Consider the following 25,339-nt stretch of genomic DNA (forward strand, 5'->3'; position numbering starts at 1 on the left):
ATCCTTTTTTCATTGTAACATTTATTCTAAATACGGTAAATTTCCCTTTTATTCAAGTCACCTGTGTAGACCAGATCTTTGCTACTACAGTTTTGCCATATCACAGTTCACATTAGGGTTCTGAACAGATAGACATCCCAATAATTAATCAGCATGATGATTATCTGAGAGCCTAGCCATTGCATGTTTTGCTTGCATGGAGATTAGTATGTTTGTTCCCATGTCAGACCTCCTCTAATATGATATTGATGACCGTATGCAGTGGATCAGTCATTAAGATGACAGCCCTTTTAAAATCCTTTACATTCACAATGTTCCCTTAAGAACATAAACATGTCATTGTGTGTATTTTACATTAAATTACTAATTTTTACTGTTCTACTAATTGTTAGCAGTCAGAGAGGAAGTTTGCTTGCTCGTAGAGAGATCAGTAGTTCTAAGAGTGGAATTGTGAGTAATAAATTGTAATGTCAGCTTTAGACTTGGGAATTCGCCATTATTTATTATGTAGATGTACAGTTAGGACCAGAAATATTTGGACAGTTAACAAATTTTCATGATTTGGGCTACTCATGCCACTATTTTTATTTCAAATAAAACAACTGAGATGCAATGGACTTTCGGTGTTAATTAAAAGGGTTGAACAAAAATATCCTGTGAAACATTTAGGAATTGCAACCATTTTTCTTTGCAGCACCCTCATTTCAGGGCTCAAAACTAATTGAACAAATTCACTTTACCATAAATAAAATGTTCATTTTTAACACTTTGTAGAGAATCCTTTGCAGGCAATGACTGCCTGTAGTCTGGAAGTCATGAACATCATCAAACGCTGGGTTTCCTCCTTTGTGATGATTTGCCAGGCCTTTACTGCAGATGACTTCAGTTGTTGCTTGTTTGTGGGTCTTTCTGCCTTAAATTTTGTCTTAAGCATGTGAAATGCATGCTCGATGGGGTTGACATCAGGTGAGTGACACTGCCACTGCAGAGTCAAAAAAACTTACAACCTGTAATGATCAAGCGGCCACCTCAACACCATCGGAACTACTGCAACCCCCGACCTACTGTCTCCTTCCACATAATCCTGTAGAATGTAAGCCCACAAGGGCAGGGTCCACTTCCCTCTGTACCAGTCTGTCATTGTTAGTTTTGTTTACTGTAAGTGATATTTGTATTCTGATGTAATCCCGTCGCATGTACAGCACCATGGAATTAATGGTGCTATATAAATAAATAATAATAATATTCCATTTCTTTGCCTTAAAAATCTCCTGGGCTGCTTTTGCAGTATGATTTAGGTCATTGCCCATTTATACTGTGAAGCACTGTCCAATCAACCTTGCTGTATTTGATTGAATATTATCAGAAAGTAAAGCCCTGTGCACTTCATAATTCATCCAGCTGCTTCTGTCTTCAGTCACATCATCAATAAACACTATTGACCCAGTACCATTGGAAGCCAGTGTGATGTGCTTTGGATCATGAGCGGTTATAAGCCTTCGCCATTCTTTATTCTTCCGATCATTTTGATACAGGTTGATCTTAGTTTCATCTGTCCAAAGAAGGCTTTCCCAGAAATGGGCTAGCTTCTTTAGATTTTTTTTGGAAAAGTCTAATCTGGCCTTTCTAATTTTAATTCTGATTAATAGTTTGCACCTTGTGATGAACCCTTTGTATTTGCTCTTATGAGGGCTTCTTTTTATGGTAGACTTAGATACTGAAACACCTACTTTCTGGAGAGTATTGTTCATTTGGGTGGCTATTGTGAAGGAGTTTTTCTTCACCATGTAAAGGATTCTACTATCATCTTTTTTTGCAAAATCGACTGAACTGGCCACTTCTAACATTTCTTCTATCTGATGGATTTATTATTTTATTCAACCTAATGACGGTCTGTTTCCTTTCCACTGACTGCTCATTTGACCGAATGTTGTCATTTCACAGCAGCAGCTTCCAAATGCAAATGCCACAACTAGAATCAGCTCTAGGCCTTTCACCTGTTAAATTGATGATGAATTAACAAGGGAATAGCCCATGCAGCCCATTAAAGAGCTTTTGAGATAAATGTCCAAATACCTTTGGCAACTATATTTTAAAGAACTGTTATTCTTGAACAGTAATATGAATATCCTCAAATTGAATCTGAGAGTCTGCACTATAAGGCCATATTGATTATATAACTGTATCTTGAATATGTTTTGGTAAACAGCAAAAAATCCTAAACTTGTTGTTAGGATTGGCGGATCTCAATAAATAAAATAAATAATAAAGTGCGATTGCAACCAGGGGTAGACCGTACAGAGATGTAAAACTGCTGCTAATGTGAACAATGACGAACTAAGGACAGCGAGCCAACTCCTTAATAGGACTGCGTTAACTCCATCAGTATGAACAGAACGCACAATACTCAGCTCTGTTAGCTTCACAGAGAGGTAGAGCTGAAGGGTTGAGCTCACTCTGTAACTGACCCGTGCCAATCGCACACGTGGTCGAAACAGATGCTGAGTCAAAAGAAAAACACAAAAACTGACACTAACTACAAACCCTGTTGACTTCACAGGGGAGCACAGCTCTTTGGTTGGTTCTTGCTCTGCAACTCATCAGTGCTAACCGCACACAAGACAGAAACAGATGCTAAACCAAATTAGTACAAAAAGCCCTAACTGGCTAAAACCCAGGAGGAAACTATCGCACACACGTGCAGTCAGAGTGGTAGCGTATCCACTCACACACACCAACCATGAAAGATATTAGCGCATCGGCATATGCCTCTGAGAGCTTTTTATACACTAGGCTCATGCTCAGTCAGACAGGACCTTGCCCGAGGACCAATCTGGAGTTGCCACATCACCAGAGCAGCTGACGTCCGACCAATAATGAGAGGACACCACATCACGGACATGCTCAGTAAGGTGATTTCTGGACTTAGACTCCAGAGGCTATGACTGCCTCTGTATACCACTGGTTACCATAGATTTAGCTGGAGAGGCAGCAGTAACCAAGCACATACCATGAGTCTGAGCAAGATGCTGGGACTGAGGTCTATGCTGAGCAACAATCATAGCAGCCAGACCAGAATGGGAGACGGCCAAACCAGACACGGCTTGGGATCTATCCTATGCAGTGGGAAGATATTGACGCCTAACACTTGTGTCACTGTCCAATTAATTCTGGATCTAAATGTACGTTGAATGTTGTTTTGTATTTAAATTTTCTGTAAATGAAAATGAATGGAAAAAATAGAAAAAAACTTATTTTCAAATGCTTTGCAAGGATGACTGCAATAAAACAATCCTGAATTATTTGTAGCATCTGTCATTCTATGACATGAAGAATGTGAACATATGTAGGAGTGGTAGCCTTGAATAGAATATGAAAAAGGAAAATACTTTAACCTTTGGCAGTATAAGACCAGTCAAATGAATTTCTCTTCCTTTATTTTACCAATTATCTTTTTTCATTAATCCCATTTAGCAAATCACTAATGTAATATCAAAGGCATTTTTACACAAAAATGAGAAGGCAAAAAGACAAAAAAATGAAGAAATTGTACAGAAACACCTGAATTATAGAGCTTCAGTTCAGGATCAAGAGTATGTTGTTCATGTTATGAAGATGTGATGTTCTCTTCTCTGCGGCAGTCTGGACTTAAAATTACTATAATGACTGCCAAAAACTAGACAGAGGCAGAGGGATGGCTGTTCCAGACACAAACCGCACTTGGACAAGAAGAGTACGGACAATTCTACAGAGTACAACGAGAAAATGTTTTACTGTCAGAATATTATTTCAGAAAGTCAATGAGCCTGTGCAAAACACAGAAAGGACAATATTAGAAGAGGGAGAGAACAATTCAAATAGAATTATTTAATTCAATGGTTCAATGTGGTGAACACCTATGTGGACGAAGTGCCCTCTCCCAAACGATTGGGTGGCAGACCTCCCGGTATGGAATAGAAGAACCAACTGTAGATGGTGAGTGAAAACCTGGTAAGGACCGTGAATATAGGTGGATAAAAGAGAGGAGAATAAATTGCTTGTTAAAAAAGCATTTATTGATTATTATTTTTTGGCACAACAACATAAAAAATAAATATATAAAATTTATAATGAAAGATTAGTGTATAAGGCAATTAAACAGCTATAGCATAATAAATATATATAGCCAAATTTATAGGTGATAAATGCCATCAGAATGTCTAATATTAGTGTACAAAGACTCCACGTCACAAGTGACTAACATGGAGTCTCTGTCAATTTGCATATTGTCAATTTTTTGAAAAAGTCACCAGTATCCTTGGTGTACGAGGGGAGAGCTGTCTGGTCAGTGAGCAGTGCGCATGAGCAGTTTGATGTGCCGGTTCATTGCGTGGCAACGGCGTCTATCTATGTATCTATGTAGCAGCACGCCTCTCCGGGCGTTGCTTGCTCATATGACGTCTTTTGCCAAGTCACTTCAGGTTTACGTTAACTGCGCTTGCGCTGCAACACCTCACACCGAGATTCCACCGCACTATAAGTAACCCCTCCAGCTGAGCAATTACCATCCCCCTGACGAAGGAGACTTCCGAAACGCGCGTCGGGGTGCGTTGTACTGGCACACCGCATCTCCCACCTCCTGGCATCTGCAGGTAATTAATTACACCATTACAGCCCTTCATGGCACTATTCGTTGGCACTATTCTTAAGTCAGCAGCGCACATGTGACATTTACCACCTTGATTTGTTTGGGTATATATGCTCACGGTTCATAGACACCTTTTTGCATATTCATTGCACATTGCATTCATTGCACATTTAGCAAAATTTGAGCATTGTTTATTGTGTCATATTCTCCACATTTTTCCAGCATTTCTTTCACTTTTTGCATATTTTGAACTCCCTGCATATTTTGCACATTTGTTTGCATACTTATTTTTTACAGTTCTGGCACGGTGCACTTGCACCTTGGCACAGGTCTATGTATCTTTTGTGATATTTGTTGTTTGCATACTTTTTTGCACATATTGCACTTCATATAACCCTGAGCTGCTTACATAATGTTGTCAATGGGTCCACTTTAAAACTGCGACAGGTTGTGTGGTATTGAGGACTAAATTATAATAAATTCTTTTTTTATTATTTGATTTGACACTGGTCGTATTAACTATCGCCTATAAATTTGGCTATATATATTTATAATGCTATAGCGGTTTAATTGCCTTATATACTAATCTTTCATTATAAATATTATATATTTTTTTATGTTGTTTTACCAAAAAATAATAATCAATAAAGGCTTTTTTAACAAGCAATTTATTCTCCTCACTTTTATCCACCTATATTCACGGTCCTTACCAGGTTTTCACTCACCATCTTCAGTTGGTTCTTCTACTGTCAGAATTTTAGCAGAACATTCTCTATTTGGTCGGAGTTAAAGTGATCAGTCAATCGTACTATTCTGAGGCTAGTTTCACACTTGCTTTTTTTTGCAGCGCGTTTTTCCCGCAAAAAAACGCATTGAAAAAACGCATACAAAAGCATACAACTGCTGCGTTTTTTTCAAGCATTTTTATGAGCATGCATGAAAAAAACGCAGCGTTTTTATGCGTTTGTATGCGTTTTTAGTGCGTTTTTACCGCGTTTGCGTTTTTTTCCAACATTAGGTGGCCCCTCACACTAACCCAAACCATGACTTTACTAACCCTAACCCTGACCCTAACCCTAGCCCTAACCCTGACCCTAACCCTTAACCAAACCATACTTAACCCTAACCCAAACCCTAAACCCTAACTAACCCTAACCCTGACCCTAAACCTAACCCTGACCCTAACCCTGACCCTAACCCTGACCCTAACCCTAACCCTGACCCTGACCCTAACCCTAACCCCCCTTAACTAACCCTAACTCTAACCCAAACCCCTAAATTCCATGGTTAACATAAAAAACCGCATGTGCAAAAAAACGCATACATAAGCATGCCAATGCGCACATATGCGCACCCATAGACTTATATTGGGTGTCTTGCTGTAAAAAAACGCATTGCGCGCGCATGCGTTTTTTTGAGGCAAGTCGGACGCACAAAAAATGCAACAGGTTGCATTTTGTGCGCCCGAGCGCATACCGCAAAAAAACGCATGCGCGGTAAAACGCGTACAAACGCATGTGTATGCGCACATAAGCGCATCCCATGCAAAGTATAGGGAAAAAAACGCATGCGCTATTTAGCGCTAAAATACCGCAAAAAAAAACGCAAGTGTGAAACCAGCCTAACTATGACATGATTAAGTTATTGTTTGGGAGGAACAGAATATTGAAAAATCTTATAAACTTTATGTTAAATGTCACTTCCTTATGAAATATTCTATCATCATGAGATCAAAGGACCTTGTCTCCTATAGCTATGTGCACACGTTGCAGATCTGTGCGGAATTGCACAAATCTGCAAAGGAGTGCTCAAGCAATGTTAATCAATGGGAATCCAGAATTGGTGTGCACATGCTGCAGAAAATTCCATCCTTATTTTCAGCGTTTTATTTTCCGCAGCATGTCAATTCTTTTTGCGGATCTGTAGCTTTTCTGCACCCTTTGACTTACATTTAGTCACTCAAATCCGCAGCTAAACCACAGATATAAAAAGGTTTATGAATTTGAGAGCTAAAAAGGCTGTAGAAAGGAAGGAGGAAGAGTGTGTGAGCTGAGAGTTTGTGTGTGGGCAGGGAATATGTGTGAGTGGAGAATATGTGCATGTCTGCTGGTGTCTGCATGTGTGTGTGGGTGTCTGCGTGTGTGTGCGGGTGTCTATCTGCGGGTATTTGTGTGTGTGTAGCCAGGCATTGTCCGATAGGACTACTACTCCCATCCGGCTATGTCTACTGTCAAATATAAGTGACAGCATGAGCTGTTGATGGGACAGTAGTCCCATCATCCGACGACTGTGTTCAATTGTAAAACAAAAAAAATCATACTCACCAAACACCTGATTCCTGATGCCCACATCTCCTGCAACAAAAATAAAATAATAAACCAATATATACCTACCTTTCCACTGTAGTCCATTTAATACCGAGTGTCCCACGACAATTTCACTGGTAGAACAGTCACATCGGGAGATGTGACTGCTCTACCCGGCAGCCGGCGATACACTGACACGAGGTAACCGTTCTACACGTGAGATCGTTGTGGGACACTCGATAAATGGACTACGTTGGACAGGGAGTATTTATGTTGGTTTATTATTTTATTTTCGTTACAGGAAATGTTTTGAAAAATAAACAAATACTTCGTTTGGGTGTGTGTGTGTCTTTTATTTAACTCTTTATGTACCATTTTATTAATGAGGGTATCTGGCTGACACATACACACATATATATATTGTAGTAATTGTACTCGCTCAAGTTCAATGGGAGTCAATCAGGAGGCACGTTCTTTGTAAAGTTCATATGGTTTATTGCTTCACAACCCATAAAGCAGCACATAACAAAAGAGATAGCCTTTAGCTCAGGCAAAGGAAAGCACAAATGTCCATTACTTCAGGCTCAGTCCTGGAGCCTCAGCACACACAGGAGGCTTATCCCTCCCCACCTACAGCTCTGTGTTTCAGGAGTAATCTACATTATAAAGGTATAGCCACACCCACGAACCCAGCAGCTGACTAGTCACGCGATTGTGACCTCACCACAGGTCCTTGAAATACATTAGAAGTATAGTGATATCCATTAGGGCTTATGTGTACTAAAGAAACACTCTGAGCTTACATTACAGAGACAAGCCATCTCTGAGATACATACCTCCCATCGACTATACAACCCTTAGCCATGCGACAATATATATATCTATGTATATGTATATATATATAATATATTCACTTATATTTGTTTTGTGTGTGTAAACTTTATATTTGGACATGATATGTAATGATATAGTCTTCAATGGAGAATGAAATAGAGGTTGGACAAGGCAATTACATCACAATTCCTTTTTTGTTTTAAATAATATATCTTTATTTGGCTTACAAAAATGCATTCAAATCCGCATGAAAATGTGCATGAAAAACACATAAAAAACGATTGGAATTTCAACTGCGTTTTCTGCCAAGAAAGGCAGAATCCACGCAGAATTTTACAAAAGCAAATTTGCAAAGTGCGCACATACCCAAAATGTTTCATGTCTAACAGAGAGAATAATATGCTATTGTTTGGCAAACATATAATTCTATGTCTTTAATGGTTGTTATGTCTGATAACGTGCATAACTATAAAATTGTAAAGAGTTAGTTGACTCACATCTTTTTATATATATGTACATTTCTACAAGATTTTAAACTAGCTTGGCCCATGTGAAATTTTTGCACATTGGTCGTCGGGGGCGCAGGCAATTTCAGATAAAGCAAGCTGGTCAAATGTAAATGTATTTCATGAGATGATGAACACAGACAGGTATTTTTATATGTAGATTGGTAATACAATAAATTGGTTTGATAACTAGAGGCCAAAAAATGTCTTCCGGTTGAGGTGCCACCTGCAGGTCATTATTTCTTTCTGCAGGTTTATGGAAATGAATGTTTAAACTGTATTTAGTGATAAAATTGTGAATGTGTGATCTGTTTGGCCCTTTTCTTGCTGAAGGGGCAAGTTTACCTTTCAAATGGTGTATCAGTTGTGTGTGTATGGGGTGAAGTAATCAGCGAAAAAGCAGTGCATGTTTACAAATGTGTTTGTATATGGTACTCACCTGCAGTGAAGTGTGCAATCCTCCAATGTGCCTGGGCAAGCACTTGGGTAAGCTGGAAAGACCCAAGGCAAATGTTTGGATTTGTCTGTGATGTCTGTAAGCAGCTTTGTGGTAGTGTGCTTTGGGGTAGTGTGCTGCCACCTGCAGGTCATTTAACCTTTCAAATGGTGTATCATTTGTTTGTGTGGGTGGATTATGAACATAGCAAGTGTGCAATTCAAAAGGCAGTGCATGATTACAAATGTGTTTGCATATGTGACTCACCTGCAGTGAAGTTTACAATCCTCTAATTTGGCTGTAATAGGCTGGGCATGCAGTTCGGCAAGCTGGAAAGCCCCCAAGGCAAATGATTGGATTTGTTTGTGATGTCTGTAAGCAGCTTTGTGGTAGTGTGCTTTGGGTGTTACGGTTCTGCAGCACAGAACTAGGGTAGGAGGGGGAAAACTAACCCTGCACTGCAACTAGGCTGATACGCTACAATGAAGTAGGCGACTAATTCCTTGTGAATAGACCCACCGACAATCCTAGGTTAATCTTAAGCGAAGACCTATAGATAGGGGGAAGGGGGTCCCTGAAAGATCTAAGGACTGGGCACAAAAATGGGCCACCTCCTAAAAGAAAACAAAGAGAAGGCTGCAGAAACAAACTGAAAACAGAAACTAAGACCAGCAGAACCAGAGGTCCCAGAACTGCACTAATTAAACACACAGAAGGCAAAGCAAGGCTCCAAGACGGACTTCAGCGGATTAGCACTGTTGTCCAGCAAGGAATGGGAGACAGGTGCAGGTTAATAAAGGGTGATACAATCACCTGACCCAAGACAAACCCAGCACCAGGGGAAAAAGACCAGCAGCCAGAACACTACAAGAAAATGTCGGATAGTCACAAACTGAACAGATTCTAACATTGGGGTAGTGTAGTGCCACCTGCAGGTCATTTTTCCATACTGCAGGGTTTGTGAAAATTAATGTTTAAACTGAATTTTGTGATCAAATCATGGATGTGTGTTTTTTTTGGCTATTTTCTTGCTGTGTGGGTGCAGTATGAACGGAGATACAAAGTAATCACCGAAGAACAGTGTTTAGAAATAATAGAATAGATAGTGGTGAGATTACAGACCCTGAAGACCTTTGGGGATCGTCTCTGACATTTGGTTTTTGCTTATTAAAGAGGAATTTCTGTCAAATGTTAAAGAGACCCTTTACTCCTCACATTAAATTCGACTGTACACTTCTAATGTACAGTCACCATACCTAATGTCTTCTGTGGACCTGCCACTACCTCCTTGTCAGTTTGGAGCCCCATTTTCTTTATCTCCAAAATGGCCAGCGCAAAGGCATGGGGAACACTGTGGAAAATTTGGTCCACACCTCCCTCGCCAATTTATTGCAATGGCATGGACAAGCAGCAATGGTGACGGTGCTGTGTCCATCACAGGAATGGGAAGGGTAGGGGAGCTGTGCTCTGCATACCTCTTAGAGATGAAAAAATGGAGAGCCTAACAAACAGGGAGGTAGAGGCTGCAGAACACAGAACATTAGAAATGTATGGTCACATTTAATATCCAGCGTGGAGGGATTATCAACAGATGACACTATTTAGTAACAGTGGATACTGGTAATGTAGCATTTTTAAGTTTGTTGCTAATAAGAAAATCTTAAGTTTTTATATGTTGTGAAAAAAATGTCAGCAACTAGAAAGTCTTTAAAGAGACTTTTTTGTCTCTCTTGGTGGTACCTACTTACAGCATGTAATAATAGATGTCTGTTATGAAATAGGCAAAACAGAGAATCCACATATTTTACTACTGTCTTGTAAGTCTATCATCAGAATACAAGGTTCTGCTAAAGGGTATTCCCCATAAGCTGATAGCAATTTTCTAGGAAATATAATCACTTGCTTAAAATGTAGAAGCTACAATGCTGGTTTAGCATTTTGCACCTTTCTAATTTTCCCCTGCACAGTGGTGTTCCTGGACACATGTCTGTGCTGGGAACTTCAACCAGAACCATTTGAATGGTGCTGAACTACAATTCACTGCAGAGGGAGTTAACCGAAAAAAATGAACTGGAGTATAAGCTGGTATACATGCAAAATATAGGCGCATGTTCACACTGGCCATTAAACAGACAAAAGTTAAGATAGAAACCAAATGAACATATGCCCTTCTGTAAGTAAATAAGTGAAAGCAATAGTGTACATAAGTAACACAGGGTACCTAGGAAGGACCATTTTTGATTTAAAAAAAAATGTAAAAGCCATGCCATCAACATCAAGGTGTACCCAAATCGGGACAGACCTAACCTCTAATATTACTTAGAAACAGAGTCATCATGACACGTGGCAAGGGTATATTATACGTTAGGACCATCCTGATTTGAGTACACCTTGACGTTGATGAGAAAGCTTTTACGATTTTTTTTAATCAAAAACGGTTTACTAAGTACCCTACATTATTTATAAGCACTATTGCTTTTACTTATTTACTTACTGCAGGGTATATGTTCATTTTGTTTCTGTTTTAGGTTTTGTCTGTTTGATGACCAGTGTGAACATGCTCCTTTATTTTGCATTTATACCAACTTATACTCCAGTTCATTTTTTTTTATTATGTTTCAGGTTTTGTACACTCCGTGCAAGTAAGTATGTGCCCTCCCTTTCTTTGAGCTGGGTATCATGTTTATATAGCTTCCAATTGTTGGTTATCCATATTTGGGACCCGGTCCTGCTCAGCCCTTATTTACACTAACATCATTGTGACATATGGTAAGGTTTTAATATTAGAGGTTAGGACTGGACTGTTGGGATTTGGGCATACCTTGATGTTAGCGGGATGGCTTTTCCGCTTTTTTTTAAAGTAATAAATAGTGTTTTATAAGTACCCTGTTATTTATATGCACTATTGTTTCACTTATTTACTTACAGCAGGTCATATGTTCATTTTTTTTTTTCTATCTTAAATTTTCACTCTAGAGGGAGGCCTTGACACTTCTACACCAGTGCGGCAGACTCTTCATGATCCCACATTGCTGCGATTTAGTTGGGAAGGAATGTTATAAATGATAGCTGATGTTCAGCCAATGTGTCCACAGTGATCACTAGAAAAGCACTCTTAACTGTTTGTTCTGCCATATAACAAGGGACACAGTGGTTGGACTGCTTGGACATTGATGGCATAGCTTAATGATTTGTCATGAATGTCTTTAACCCTTACCGATGTTGGACGTAATAGTACGCCAACATCAGAATCTCTCCCTTTGATGTGGGCTTCAGCGTTGAGCCCACATCTTTCCCGGCACATGTAAGCTGTTTTGAACAGTTGACATGTGCCTCTAACAGCCGAGGGTGAAATCACATGATCGCGGGTCATCGATGGGTTGGTATGACAAACAGAGGTCTCCTCAGATTAATGGAGCTTTTTGTGGATTTAAAGCGCTGCTTGACATGACACAGATTCACTTGTTCATAAAAAGATTGCAGATTTATTTGATTTACCTCTCCTATATCAGGTGAGTTGAATTATAATATTGTCTGTACCCTGTCTATCAGATAAGACCCTATTTGCGCTTTCTTAATTCCTACAGTGTGAATAAGTGAAACAGAGGTCTCCAACAGATCTCTATGGTTGTCACAGCCGGATTGGTCTGAGCAATGCCAGGTGGTCAGCGCTTATAGAAAGTGAGCATTTCTGCTATAGGCGATCTGATCATCGACTGTATGTAGCAGAGCTAATCTGACAACTGCAGCTTCTAGTCTCCCATGGAGGAAAAAGTAAAAAAACTGTTTTTAAAAATATTAAAAAAATAAAAAAAATAAAAGTTCAAATCATCCCCCTTTCGTCCCATTCAAAATGAAACAATAAAAAATTAAATATACAAATATTTGGTATCATCACGTTTAGAATCGCCTGATCTATCAATATAAAAAAAAGAATAAACCCGATCAAAAGATTGTATTTACACCAAAATAAAAAAGAACCTAGACATGTTTGCTCTCTGTGGACTCGTAATGACCTGGAGAATCATAATGGCAGGTCAGTTTGACTAGGCTGTTTCTGGTCTTGTGCAATACACTTGCATTAAGTGCGCCAGAAACAGTCTAGTCGGATTCTGGCCGGGAGTATGTATATCGCATACTTACAGTCACATGACCGCCATTCTCTGCACTGACATTTCAAAACTTTGAACTTCATCTGGAAAAGCCATTCTTTAGCTGATTTAAAGGTATGCTTAGGGTTGTTGTAATGCTGAAAGATGACATTTATTTTCATCTTCAGCTTTTTAGCATTGGTCTGAAGGTTTTAATGTAAAATTGACTGATATTCGGAACAATTCATACACAATTCCTTACACTTTAACTAAAGCCCCAGTTACAGCTGCTGAAAAACCACCCCAAAGCATAATGCTGCTTCTACCATGCTTCGATGTGGTTCCTTTGGTGATGCACAGTGTTGGCTTTGCACCAAACATACTTTTGGAATTATGGCCAAAAAGTTGAAATTTAGCCTCATCAGACCATGCTTTTATGCAAATAAAGTCCGTGGAGCCTCATTTAAGAGTCTCAAACACGGGACTAGCCAGATCTTCCTCCAGGGAAAGACCCAGTATTTCCCAGGGAGCAATGTACCTAGGATTTCACTGATTGAGCGCCTTTGCCGGCTGCCGCAGTGTTTTCTTTGACTGGTCTCTCTGAGGTCAGTGATTTTTTCGTGATGTCAGACCATGCTTTTGGCAGCCTTGATGTTGGTTTTGGCAAAACATAGCTGAACTTGGATGTTTTTCTTTGTAAAAAAAAGGCTTTTGTCTTACCACCTTCACCCAAATGTCGAACATATGAAGAATATGGGAGATTGTTGTCACATGCAGAACACAACTTTGCCAGAAATTCCTACAGCCCCTTTAGGCCTCTTGACAGCCTCCAAAACCATTTTCTTCTTGTATTTTCATCAATTTTGATCAACGACCAGTTCTAGATAACGTAACTGTTGTGCCAAATTTAAGTCATTTCATGATGATCATTTTCACAGTGTTCCAAGGTATATCTTATGCCTTGGAAATATTTTTGTATCCTTCTCTTGACTGATAACTTTTAAAAATGAGATCCCTATAATCTGTTTATGGACCATAGCATTTGGAAAATGTCAGGAAATCCTACTAAAACAGCAACATTTTATATGGGGTTAAGCAGAATCAGTTTAAATTATGGCAGCTGTGTACGGACTACTATTTAAGATGAGTATAAATGTGATTGCCTAATTTTGAACACAACCACATCCCCAATTAGAAGAGGGTGTCCACACCTATGCAACCATATTATTTTAGTTTTGCTATTTTTACTTTCCCCTCAAAATGAATTCAATTTGTTTCTCAATGCATTTGTTCAAAATTTTGGTGACATTAAAGGTGGACTATGTTCTGAAACAAAATCTTGGTATGATTTTTCTTTAACATGACAAATCTAGCATTTTAACAGGGGTGTGGTGACATTTTATATACGCTGTACAATTCCATTTTTTTATTTTTTCTATTCCCAAATAACCCATTTAAACAAAGTTTGCAACATTCTGTTTAAAAATCATACAAAATTAAATACAAAAATCTTATATTACCATCAGACACTTCTAAAGCATATGATACCTACCTTGTATTTAGTCTCCATGAGTCGTCACTGTTAAAAGATCCAGCTCTGGCAGGGTGCATATGGCATATAGGGGTTTTGATTTCATTCAATTGTTTCTCCGTTTTATATTTTCTTTTGCTACTATAACTTTGCAAATCTAGTGAAGTGTTGTCTGATGGGGAGCTCACAATGCCTGAGTCCTCTCTGTAATTTATAGATCCAGAATCATCAGTTGTCAAAAGTTCCTCCGATGAAACACTGCTGCATCGGGATAAGTGTTTTTCACCTGCAAGTAGATTTAATTAAAGAAAAATGTTAGTAATGCTGATTATCATCTGAAAAAATAAAAAATAATTGAAAAATATTGGAATATATGACAAGCAGAAATAGAACAAACACGTGTACAAACTTGTCTTTACTACTTCAGCTATTTAAAATGGTCCAAACAATCACTATAGTACTGGAACTCTTTATTTTATATCACTATAGGGCTGAATTCTCAGTTAATAGATTGGACTTCATCCTTCAGAACCCTCATCTAGTAACCAGCATGGAAGCTGCGTAGAAGAGCATCTCTAGACAGATCCTCAAGCCTCTCCTGTCAGAACTGAAAGCGAAAGGTTTGTCCTACAAATGGCTATATCCTTTTGGTCTTGCCATCAACGTTGGAGGCCGACAAGTCTCAGTGTGTACTCCGGACGATCTAAAGAATGCTTGGGAGACGTTGGGGGTCTCTCCAATAGATGTTCCCTCCCGACACGAATTGGAGATTACCCCAGTTAACAAAGCCGCAGGATTGGTCTCTAAAAAAGAAGTATGCTTCACCAAAGCACAAAAAAGTGGACCCTAAGAAATACCTAGTTTGATCCCTATCTCGTTACCGTTTCTGAATCTTGGGGACTTTGAGGAGAATGAGCTCTACGAAACTTTTAAAGAACGGAGCTTATCTTCTATGACCCCTGTTTAGCAGCATTATCTCAGCCATGAACCGGACTTGATGAATCTCTGCAAACCTAGAAAACTCGGCGTGTGGATAACTTTTCTTCAGTGGACATTTGGTTGTATCTTTAAAAAAAAAAAAAAACGCTACAAGATCACTACTTGGACTTCCTCGCCTATGTTTTGGCTGTGTGAAGCCCCCCCTGTGATCGGCGAGTGGTTGTCTGTAAATAGTTCAATGCTCGCTCATTTTTGTTCTTTCTTCAGGTGCTTGGACGGGACAGGAGGCTCCGGGACACATGCTGATTATGGCTAGTCGGGTGAGTTCGGGCTCGATCACTGTGGCATCCTTTAATGTTAAGGGGATCAATTCCCCCGCTAAATGTGGCCAAATTCTTAAGCTCCCAAAAAAACATAAAACACAGATAGCTTTAATTCAAGAAACCCACTTTAAACAGGGTAAAGTTCCTAACATGGCGTTCTCATCTTTCCCTACCTGGTACAACAGCTGTAATTCATGTTCTTCTAAAGGTGTTAGTTTGGCACTTGAAAAAGGTACTCCATTTACATACAAAGACAGTTTATGCAATCAAGAGGGTAAATTTATTTTTGTAAAAGGGCATCTGGCCAATACGATGGTAACTTTTGCTAATCTGTACGCTCCCAACTCTCATCAGGTACAATGGATTATCAAAACACTTGATAAAACTACATCTATTTAAAGAAGGTCTGCTGATGGTGGGAGGTGATTTCAACCTGACACTACAACCATATTTAAATGCCTCCAGTGGCTCTTCTTCCGTTTCTTTGAGATTGAGAAAAAAACTTGTGTCAAAATTTAACTCTATACACTTAATAGACCAGTGACGTACTTTTCATCTTACCATGAAGGATTTCACATTTTACTCCCCCTCCCATGACTCATATCATCGAATTGACCTCCTTATAGTTCAGGCACAAGTACGACAGCTAATTAAGTCCTCCCAGATAGGTTTGTTTACCAAATCGGACCATGCCACTGTTTATATTGATATTGTCATTACTACCCTGCTCCGAGCTGCAACAACCAGGCGATTGAACGAATCACTATTAGAGAACCCTAGGAATGTGGAGATATTAAAAAAAAGTCATTTCCAGGTTTTTTATTGAAAATATCAAAGAGGGACAACCCACACCTATGGTATGGGAGACACATGAGGCAGTTCTTAGGGGAGAACTTATCTCAATTAGCTCTTACACTAGAAAACAGAGAGATAAGGAAATTATGTCCCTCTTGCATCAGAGAGAATTCACAAGAAAAAAAGGTTTGCAGAATTCTTGCCAGGACCTCATCTCCCTCCGCAACAAACTCAAAGATCTACTCAATATGATCTGCAAAGTTATTTATGCATTGTAGACACCGTTTCTACTTACATGGAATCAAAAGTAGTAAAGTAACAACACAGATCCTTAAAAAACAAAAGGAAAAAAGTTTATAAGAAGCATACACACTAATGCAAACAAAAAAGTAAATATTTCTGACGAGATTGCGGAGGCCTTCAGGCAATACTATGAAGCACTTTATAACTTAGAACCACATAGTTCTATGATTGACTGCTCTTCTGCTGCTACAAAAATACAAAACTTTTTGGGCCCTCTCTCCCTCCCAAAAATCCTTCCTAAAGATAGAGAAGCCCTACGCTCAAGGAAGTCATGGAAACTCTTATCTATTACAAAAAATTCTCAGATATCCTCCTACCACATTTAGTTAATCTTTTCAACTCTTTTCTTGAAGGGAAGCTCCCACCTCGGCAGACATTGGAAGCTTATATTGCTATTATTCCAAAAGAGGGGAAGAACGACAGCCTTTGCGGTATTTTACCGACATATCTCATTACTTAATACTGATATAAAATTGTGGGCAAAAATATTGGCTTCTAGAGTCAATTGTATTCTAGACAAGCTAGTTCACCCTAACCAAGTTGGTTTTGTTAAGGGGAGAGAGGGTAAAGATAATTCCACAAGAATCCTCCATGCTACAGCTTAAGCTAGACGCTTAGGGATTCCCCTCTTCATTCTGTCAACCGATGCTGAGAAGGCTTTTGACAGAATCAGCTGGAACTACATGTTATGTACCTTGCAGAAATTTGCCTTCCCTCCCCCCTTCATAGATGCTATTATGACTCTTTACGCGGCTCCAACTGCTAAGGTCATGGTGAATGGGATAATTTCGGATCCTCTAGTGATAAAAAACGGAACTAGACAGGGCTGTCCTCTCTCCCCTACCCTTTTCTTCTTAGTAATGGAAACCTTGATCCAGAAAATTAGACTAGAGGTAGATATAAAAGATCTTCAAGTAGGACGCCTGGAAATTAAGATGACTGCCTTTGCCGACGACGTTCTAATTCTGACTTCAAACCCAAAAACAGCTTTCCCCAAACTCTTGTCTATGCTTGAAGATTTTGGGATTGTATCTAACTTTAAAATAAATATGGGTAAGTCAGAAGCTATGATTGTCTCGGCTTCTGACGCAGAAGTCTTATCACTTAAACGCGAAACCCCTTTAAGTGGCCCCGAGATAAACTTAAATACCTGGGGATATTTTTAACCACAGACCCCTCTTCCCTATATAAACATAACTTCTTACCTCTGTTGGAGAAAATAAAAACTTTACTCAATAAATATAACCTCCCGTACTTATCTTGGTTAGGTAGAATAAACGTGATAAAGTCTTACATATTCCCCATAATTTTCTACGTTATGAACATGGTCCCTATTCCTCTCCCCAAATCGTTCTTTCTTACCACGAATTAACTAATCACAAACTTTGTATGGATGAATAAAAGGGGTAGAATTCCATTAAAAATTCTACTACTGCCAAAGGGAGTCAGAGGTCTGGGACACCTTGCTCGTTGGATAAAACTGATCAAAAACAATTCAGAAAATTCAAGTTCTAACCTAGAATACATCTTATTAGGGAAAAAAGCAGAAATCTATTTATGGTCGTTTGCAGCTCCCTCTCCTCAAACGTTGGATATAATTACTTTGAATACATTAGCCATCAGGCGCTCCATTATCCAGAACTTAATTCCCAATTGTTTATTCTTAAACGATATACCACTAAAAATTATGCCATGGTTATTAGACCCTAATTATGTAGGTGCTTATGGTCTCTGGGATGCTTTTCCCAACCTCTCAATCTCTCTCCTTCTCACAAATCAAGTGCCCTGTCTTGATTCATGGCCAAGCGAGGCTAAAAAACGCCCCTCTGATTTTCTTCAAAAACTTCATGTCAGTCATATTATGAAGAAGTTCAGGGCTGAATTAAAATCAAACTTGGAATGGTACTGGTTGGAGTTCCTGGTTGGGCTTAAGTCATCAATTCCCAAACTTATCTCAAAAATATATGCAAATCTAATTAGGCCCCCCACCCTTTTCAAACCGCTCTATTTATCTTCTTGGGAAAAGGAACTAAAGCTTTCTTTTTCCCCTAAAGAAATTAAGCAAATATTGAATAATTCTCATGGATTCTCAAGGTGTATCCTGCTGCAGGAAAATGCTTTTAAAATTCTTTCACGCTGGTATAGAACACCGGAGAGACTTTTTCACCTGGGTCTGACTGACTCCCCACTTTATTGAAGATGTTCAAAGTCAGTAAGATCCGTACTTCATATCTTTTGGCAGTGCCCAATCATCTCAAATCATTGGGCAGATTTAAACAATTATCTTCGTCGCTTATATTTAATAAAAAGAGACTTAACTCCTCAAGAAATTTTGCTCTCACTCCCCTTGAAAACATATCTTCCCAAAAAGCATGATTTACGTCCCCTCCTGTTCGCTGTAGCAAAGTACTTGATCTCAACGCATTGGAGACAGAAGTCCCCACCTACACGGATTGAATGGGTAACTAAAGTGCAAGACGTACACCACCTAGAGGAATTGACCAGTTGGGAAAGTCGTACGCATGAAAAATGTATAAAAATTTGGCTTCCCTGGGTAAATAACTCTCATCCCCTCCCTTAGATCCATTATATAACAACTAAAAAAAAAAAATGCTTCCCAGATGGTCATCCTAACAATTATTGCCTGCTCTCCCTTGATCTTGGCACCGCAGAGGTGGAGCCCACCACCTTATTTAGAAGTTCAAGTCAATTTATAGTTCTGACTTTTCATAATAAATCATATATTTTTCTTTTTTTTATGCTGTATTTGGTGTCCCTTGAGGTCCAACCGTCTCATTGTCCAGGCTGTTCTGGATTCAGTCTTATTCTTTGGATCCAGAATACTGGATCCTAGGGAAAGTTTTTGCTTGTACCTGAAAATGTTTGTGGTTGTATTAAAATTGTTAAGTTACTTATAACACAGGATTCTCTTAACAGATATTCTCTCTGTCTATATTTACAAAAACAAAATTTGATTTGATTTCAGAGAAGCTTATAATAGATCTTACAGTATATTTTATATATACATTACCAGTCATGCATTGCTTTAATGTACTGTGATACGAGAATTCATACAAGTGTTGTCTTATTTTTCTCTTTAAAAATTAAATAAAGAATTACAAAAAAAAAAATTGTTTGTCCGTTGGCCGAAGACAACGGACATAACAATGTTTTTTGTCTATGTCGAAAAATCAGACAGCGACAGATCCGTTGTTTGCTAGAATGTAAGCCTATGGGCTACGGACCCGTGAAATGACGGAATCCGGCGACGGATTCTGTTTTTTTTAACTGAGCATGCTCTGATACGTGAGTCGTGCACTTCCGCAGTAAAACAGCAGATGTAAAAAAGATCTGTGGTTTTGCTGCAGATTTGGGTGTGAGAAACACTGTGGAACAGGAGGAGGGAAGTGTGTGGGCGGTGACTGTGTGCGTGTCTGTGTGTGCGGGCGGGGTCTGCAGGTCTGAGTGTACCTGTGTGTGTGTCTGTGTGTGTGTGTGTGTGTCCCTGTGTGTATGTCTGTGTAGGCAGCCATTGTCTGATAACAAAATAACCAATACATTTCGTTCAACTTCACAATTGTGTTCCACTTGTTGTTGATTCTTCACCAAAAATTTACATTTGGTATCTTTATGTTTGAAGCATGATATGTGGAAAAAGGTTGAAAAGTTCCAGGGGGCCGAATACTTTCACAAGGCACTGTATGTATAGATATATCTATGGATATATCTATGGATATATCTATAGATATCTATAGATATATCTATGGATTCTATCTATCTAGCTATCCCATATCTATCTCTATCTATCTATAGATCTGTCTATCCCATATCTATCTCTATCTATCTATAGATCTGTCTATCTGTCTATCTGTGGGCGTTTTTAAAAAACGGATCCGTAAAAAAATGGAAGAAAAGGATGAAAAAACTGATGCGACAGATCCGTTTTTTCGCCGGATCCGCTAGTCGGATACGTCGAAAAAAACTGATCCGTCACATCAGTTTTTCACAATCTGCGATGGATCCGTCGATCCGTCAAGCCAACGGATTGTGACTGATGGCAAAAAACTGATGTGTGAAAGGGGCCTTAATCCTCGAAGGAAACAGCTGTTTCATCTTCAAGTGATTGTGCAGGGAAACTGTGGAAAGACCACAACGGCACAAGACTGCTGCGGTTTAAAGCCGCAGCATAATCACTGATTGAGAATGCAGTCTGATACAAAACTGTATAAAATTTTAAGGCTTATTAAACACTGTATATTATGTTTTGTATATTATAGTATTTTTTTTATAATTTACAAAGCAATCCAAATGTGTTACACATAAATAATGTGTTTTTTTTTACAGTTTGTTACATTTATTAAAGTGAATTTGTCAATATGACCATCCTTCCTACGCCGTCTTCCTGGGCATCTAGGTCATAGGAAGCTGAATAAAATGATATGTTCATATCTGTGATCTGATATTTCATTCCAGACAAATCCACGTTTATCTTATATTTAAATGAGCTGTTCCAGGCTATGGGTCAGACACTGACCCGCATGAGATTCTGTGCCTCCAAAGATTATTTTAAATGAAAGGAGGCGTTACCAGTGCTAGACATGTCGATCTGAAAAGCAGACTGTCAGTGATTACATGTCTAATATACAAAAAAAGATTGCACTCTATCATGCTAAAGTATGTCAATGTGAAATATATGAAATATGAATAACAATACGGCTGCTTTGGTAATCTGAAACACTTAAGTGTGACAAACATGCAAAAGAATAGGAAATCAGGAAGGGGGCAAACACTTTTTCACCGAACTGTAGATGGCTTAGGAGGGTTGATCCTAATTACAAATTGCCTTTAAACTAAGTGCTCTGTGAAATCAAACTTTTGAAAGCAGCATTATTAGTGAAAAAAGGTAAAGAAATCCCAAATGCCAAATGCATAGCCTGGTATAGGAGGCTACTGTAACTGTATTATACAAAGGTCAATAGTTTTTTTTTCACTAAATGATACAAATCCCATAATAATAAATTTGGCATGTTTCATTGCATTGTAAGATAACAAGCAGGAATGCTTGCTGCAGTGATGGGACGCAGGCAGAGCAAGGGTTTACAGGTTTATTTACAGGGGAATACTCCACTCAGGGAGGTAAAGGGTTAAACAGCATGAATGGAAAAGGATGTAGGGAGACAAAAGGTTCTCGTAACAGTGGTTGGTCTCCGGTACCTTCCACTGCCTCTAGTCCATATACTGTAGTGGCTAAACAACGGTGAGGGCCAAAGTCCTATACGAGCACAGAGTGGCTCTGCAAATTTACAATGGCCATGTAAAGTCACAAGTAGAGTTGAGCGACTTTTGTTTTTTTAGGGTCGAGTTTCGTTTCGTGAAACCCGACTTTTCCAAAAGTCGGGTCGAGCAAGATCGTCCGATTATAGGGAAAAGTCGGGGTCGTCCCGAAACACGAAACCCAATGTAAGTCAATGGGGAATAAAAGTCGGCAGTGAGAGGAGGACAGGAAACACACCTACAGTGCTCATTTGAATGCCAAAAGCATCAATTCTTCTTACTTAAGCTTGTCAACCTTAATTAACTTCATAATACAAGTTACGCACTGAAAAATGGGGGTTATTTGGCTAAAGTTGTGGGGGGGGAGGGCTGGCTGCAGGTTTTCATGTGCCCTGGGCGAAAGAGCGCCCCTTTAACACATACCACAACTCATCATGCTCCGATACGGCAGAGAAATAGCGGTATAGTACAATGAAAAATACTTCACTTTTACATCTCATGACAAGGCCCATCTATTTCTCCATACAGAATCATTGGTCCCATATAATGTTTGAAACAGTATATGATGAGCTCCACATAATGCTACAGTATATGTTGGTCCCCATGGATGAAGCTCCACTGTCTTATGGGCCCAAATAATGCTCCAAACATAATGGGCCCCATTTCTAATGCTCTAGTGTATAATGGGCCCTGTAAATGCTGCTCCAGTGTCTGATGTCCACCTTTGGAATGTTCCAGTGTATGGTGGGCCCCATCTATCATTCTCCAGAGTATAGTGCTCCCCAAAAATTGCTGTCCCAACATTGAAAACAATGAAATAAGTCTCCTCGCTAGGGAATCCCTGTACTAGTCTGGACTCCTCGTCGTCCCCATCTTCCATCTCACTGCACAGTATTTCAACCTTGCAAGTGCTGTGATCCTGAGCAAGCAGGGGGGGCACACTCGTTGGCGACGGCACTGGCACAGGGCCTCTGATAGTATGGTGGTGTGTCTGATGGCGGGTGGGCCGAACCTGCACTTTCATCTGCAGCTTCCTCTTTGTCACCGTGTAAGATGGAACTGTATATGGGAAGGGTAACCTGAGTTTCATCAGGGTCAGATTCAGGCCGTGTAGCGTGCGAGGGGAATGTAGTGGTCTGGGTCAATGTACCAGCAGATTCATCGAGCAGTGGCTGGGCATCAGTGCACTTGTGTCGCCCCCAGGAGTACGGTCGCCACAGTGGCATTAGCTTCTTCCTAGGGAGTGTGATGTCATGCTTGGGAGCAACGAACGATCTCTCTAGCAGGTTAACTGTTTGGACGGCGTTATTCCCACGAGTCATGACCCTCCAAACAGCGTTCATGAAGGCAAAGTGTTTGTTTTACGTGGGCAGTATGGTTGCAAAGCTGAACCTTAAAGGAATGTAAAGAAGGGCACCACCAGGAGTGGAGCCTACGGTTAAATTCGACTCCACCTGGGAAACCTCAACCATGCCAGCTACAGAACAGATGCACACATTGCAAGCTTAATTCCGTTAACGAACGAGACTCCGTCATGCCCCGCGGTCCGAGTCCGGCTTACTAGAGGGACACGTGAGGCTCTGGAACATGAGATTGGCCAATAACTGGTGTGTCATGCCCTTACATGTCCGTGGCTGCATGTGCGCTACACTGAAAAGGCCAGCGTTTGTCGCTTACAGGTGCAGATAACCTGCTGAACAACGTTAGTGATGGGGATCACTGATTACAATTATTACCCGCGAACAATGATTTCCCAGTAAGTGCAGGTCAACTGCAGTTCCGGAATTAGGCCTAACCGTCATTCCTGAAAAAATGAAAAACTTACGTGTGCAAACCACAGGTGCTGTAGCTTGCTTAACAGCTCGCCAGCCGTTCTCACGCCCAGTATGGATTACACGTGATTGCACAAAGGTTAGAAAGGGTACCATATCCCCGGATAACATGTATGGATAGCGTACACATTCAAAATATATGTCTCAGGAGGCAGGCTCAAACGGTGTTATGCCCAGTATGGATTGCACGTGATTGCTTAGAAAGGGTACCGTATCCCCGGATAACATGTATGGATAGCGTACACATTCAAAATATATGTCTCAGGAGGCAGGCTCAGACGGTGTTAGACCCAGTATGGATTGCACGTGATTGCACAAAGGTTAGAAAGGGTACCGTATCCCCAGATAACATGTATGGATAGCGTACACATTCAAAATATATGTCTCAGGAGGCAGGCTCAGACGGTGTTAGGCCCAGTATGGATTGCACGTGATTGCACAAAGGTTAGAAAGGGTACCGTATCCCCGGATAACATGTATGGATAGCGTACACATTCAAAATATATGTCTCAGGAGGCAGGCTCAGACGGTGTTAGGCCCAGTATGGATTGCACGTGATTGCACAAAGGTTAGAAAGGGTACCGTATCCCCGGATAACATGTATGGATAGCGTACACATTCAAAATATATGTCTCAGGAGGCAGGCTCAGACGGTGTTAGGCCCAGTATGGATTGCACGTGATTGCACAAAGGTTAGAAAGGGTACCGTATCCCCGGATAACATGTATGGATAGCGTACACATTCAAAATATATGTCTCAGGAGGCAGGCTCAGACGGTGTTAGGCCCAGTATGGATTGCACGTGATTGCTTAGAAAGGGTACCGTATCCCTGGATAACATGTATGGATAGCGTACACATTCAAAATATATGTCTCAGGAGGCAGGCTCAGACGGTGTTAGACCCAGTATGGATTGCACGGGATTGCACAAAGGTTAGAAAGGGTACCGTATCCCCGGATAACATGTATGGATAGCGTACACATTCAAAATATATGTCTCAGGAGGCAGGCTCAGACGGTGTTAGGCCCAGTATGGATTGCACGTGATTGCACAAAGGTTAGAAAGGGTACCGTATCCCTGGATAACATGTATGGATAGCGTACACATTCAAAATATATGTCTCAGGAGGCAGGCTCAGACGGTGTCATGCACAGTATGGATTTGACGGCCCAGATTACACAGCGGAGGAGCAGGGAGAGGTAAAGATTGCAAATGCTGGGGCCCTGCCCAAGCAAGGGGGGCCCACTCGTGGGCGTCGGTACTGGCACTGGGCCCCTCATAGTACAGCGGTGTGTCTGACGGCGGGTGTGCACCACCTCCGTCAGAGACACTTGATTGCACTATGAGGGACCCTGTGCCAGTGCCGGCGCCCAAGAGTCGGCCTACCCACCTGTCCAGGGCAACGGCACTCGCACGGTGTCGTGCGGTAGGTGGTGACCCCGGCCATGGGGGGGGAGGCAGCACAGTTAGGGAGTTTTAGAAAGTGGCATATGTTGATGTTGGACATTCAGCTGATGCAAAAGGCGAAATAGGTCAAGTTC

General features: G+C 40.3%; 1 protein-coding gene across 8 annotated transcripts in view; it reads right to left on the reverse strand.

Moving 5' to 3' along the window:
- The window catches only part of COBL (cordon-bleu WH2 repeat protein), an 803,866-nt gene that overhangs the window by 128,207 nt on the left and 650,320 nt on the right, over positions 1–25,339 (reverse strand). For all 8 annotated transcript variants that reach the window (XM_073549883.1, XM_073549882.1, XM_073549884.1 and 5 more), the window contains one exon: positions 14,353–14,617. In XM_073549883.1, coding sequence (XP_073405984.1) covers positions 14,353–14,617 — 265 coding nt within the window. The remainder of the gene's footprint in view (positions 1–14,352; positions 14,618–25,339) is intronic.

The sequence above is a fragment of the Dendrobates tinctorius genome, unplaced genomic scaffold (assembly GCF_039654945.1).
Source record: "Dendrobates tinctorius isolate UK_male_01 unplaced genomic scaffold, ASM3965494v1 ptg000162l, whole genome shotgun sequence".
Classification (NCBI taxonomy): Eukaryota; Metazoa; Chordata; class Amphibia; order Anura; family Dendrobatidae; genus Dendrobates; species Dendrobates tinctorius.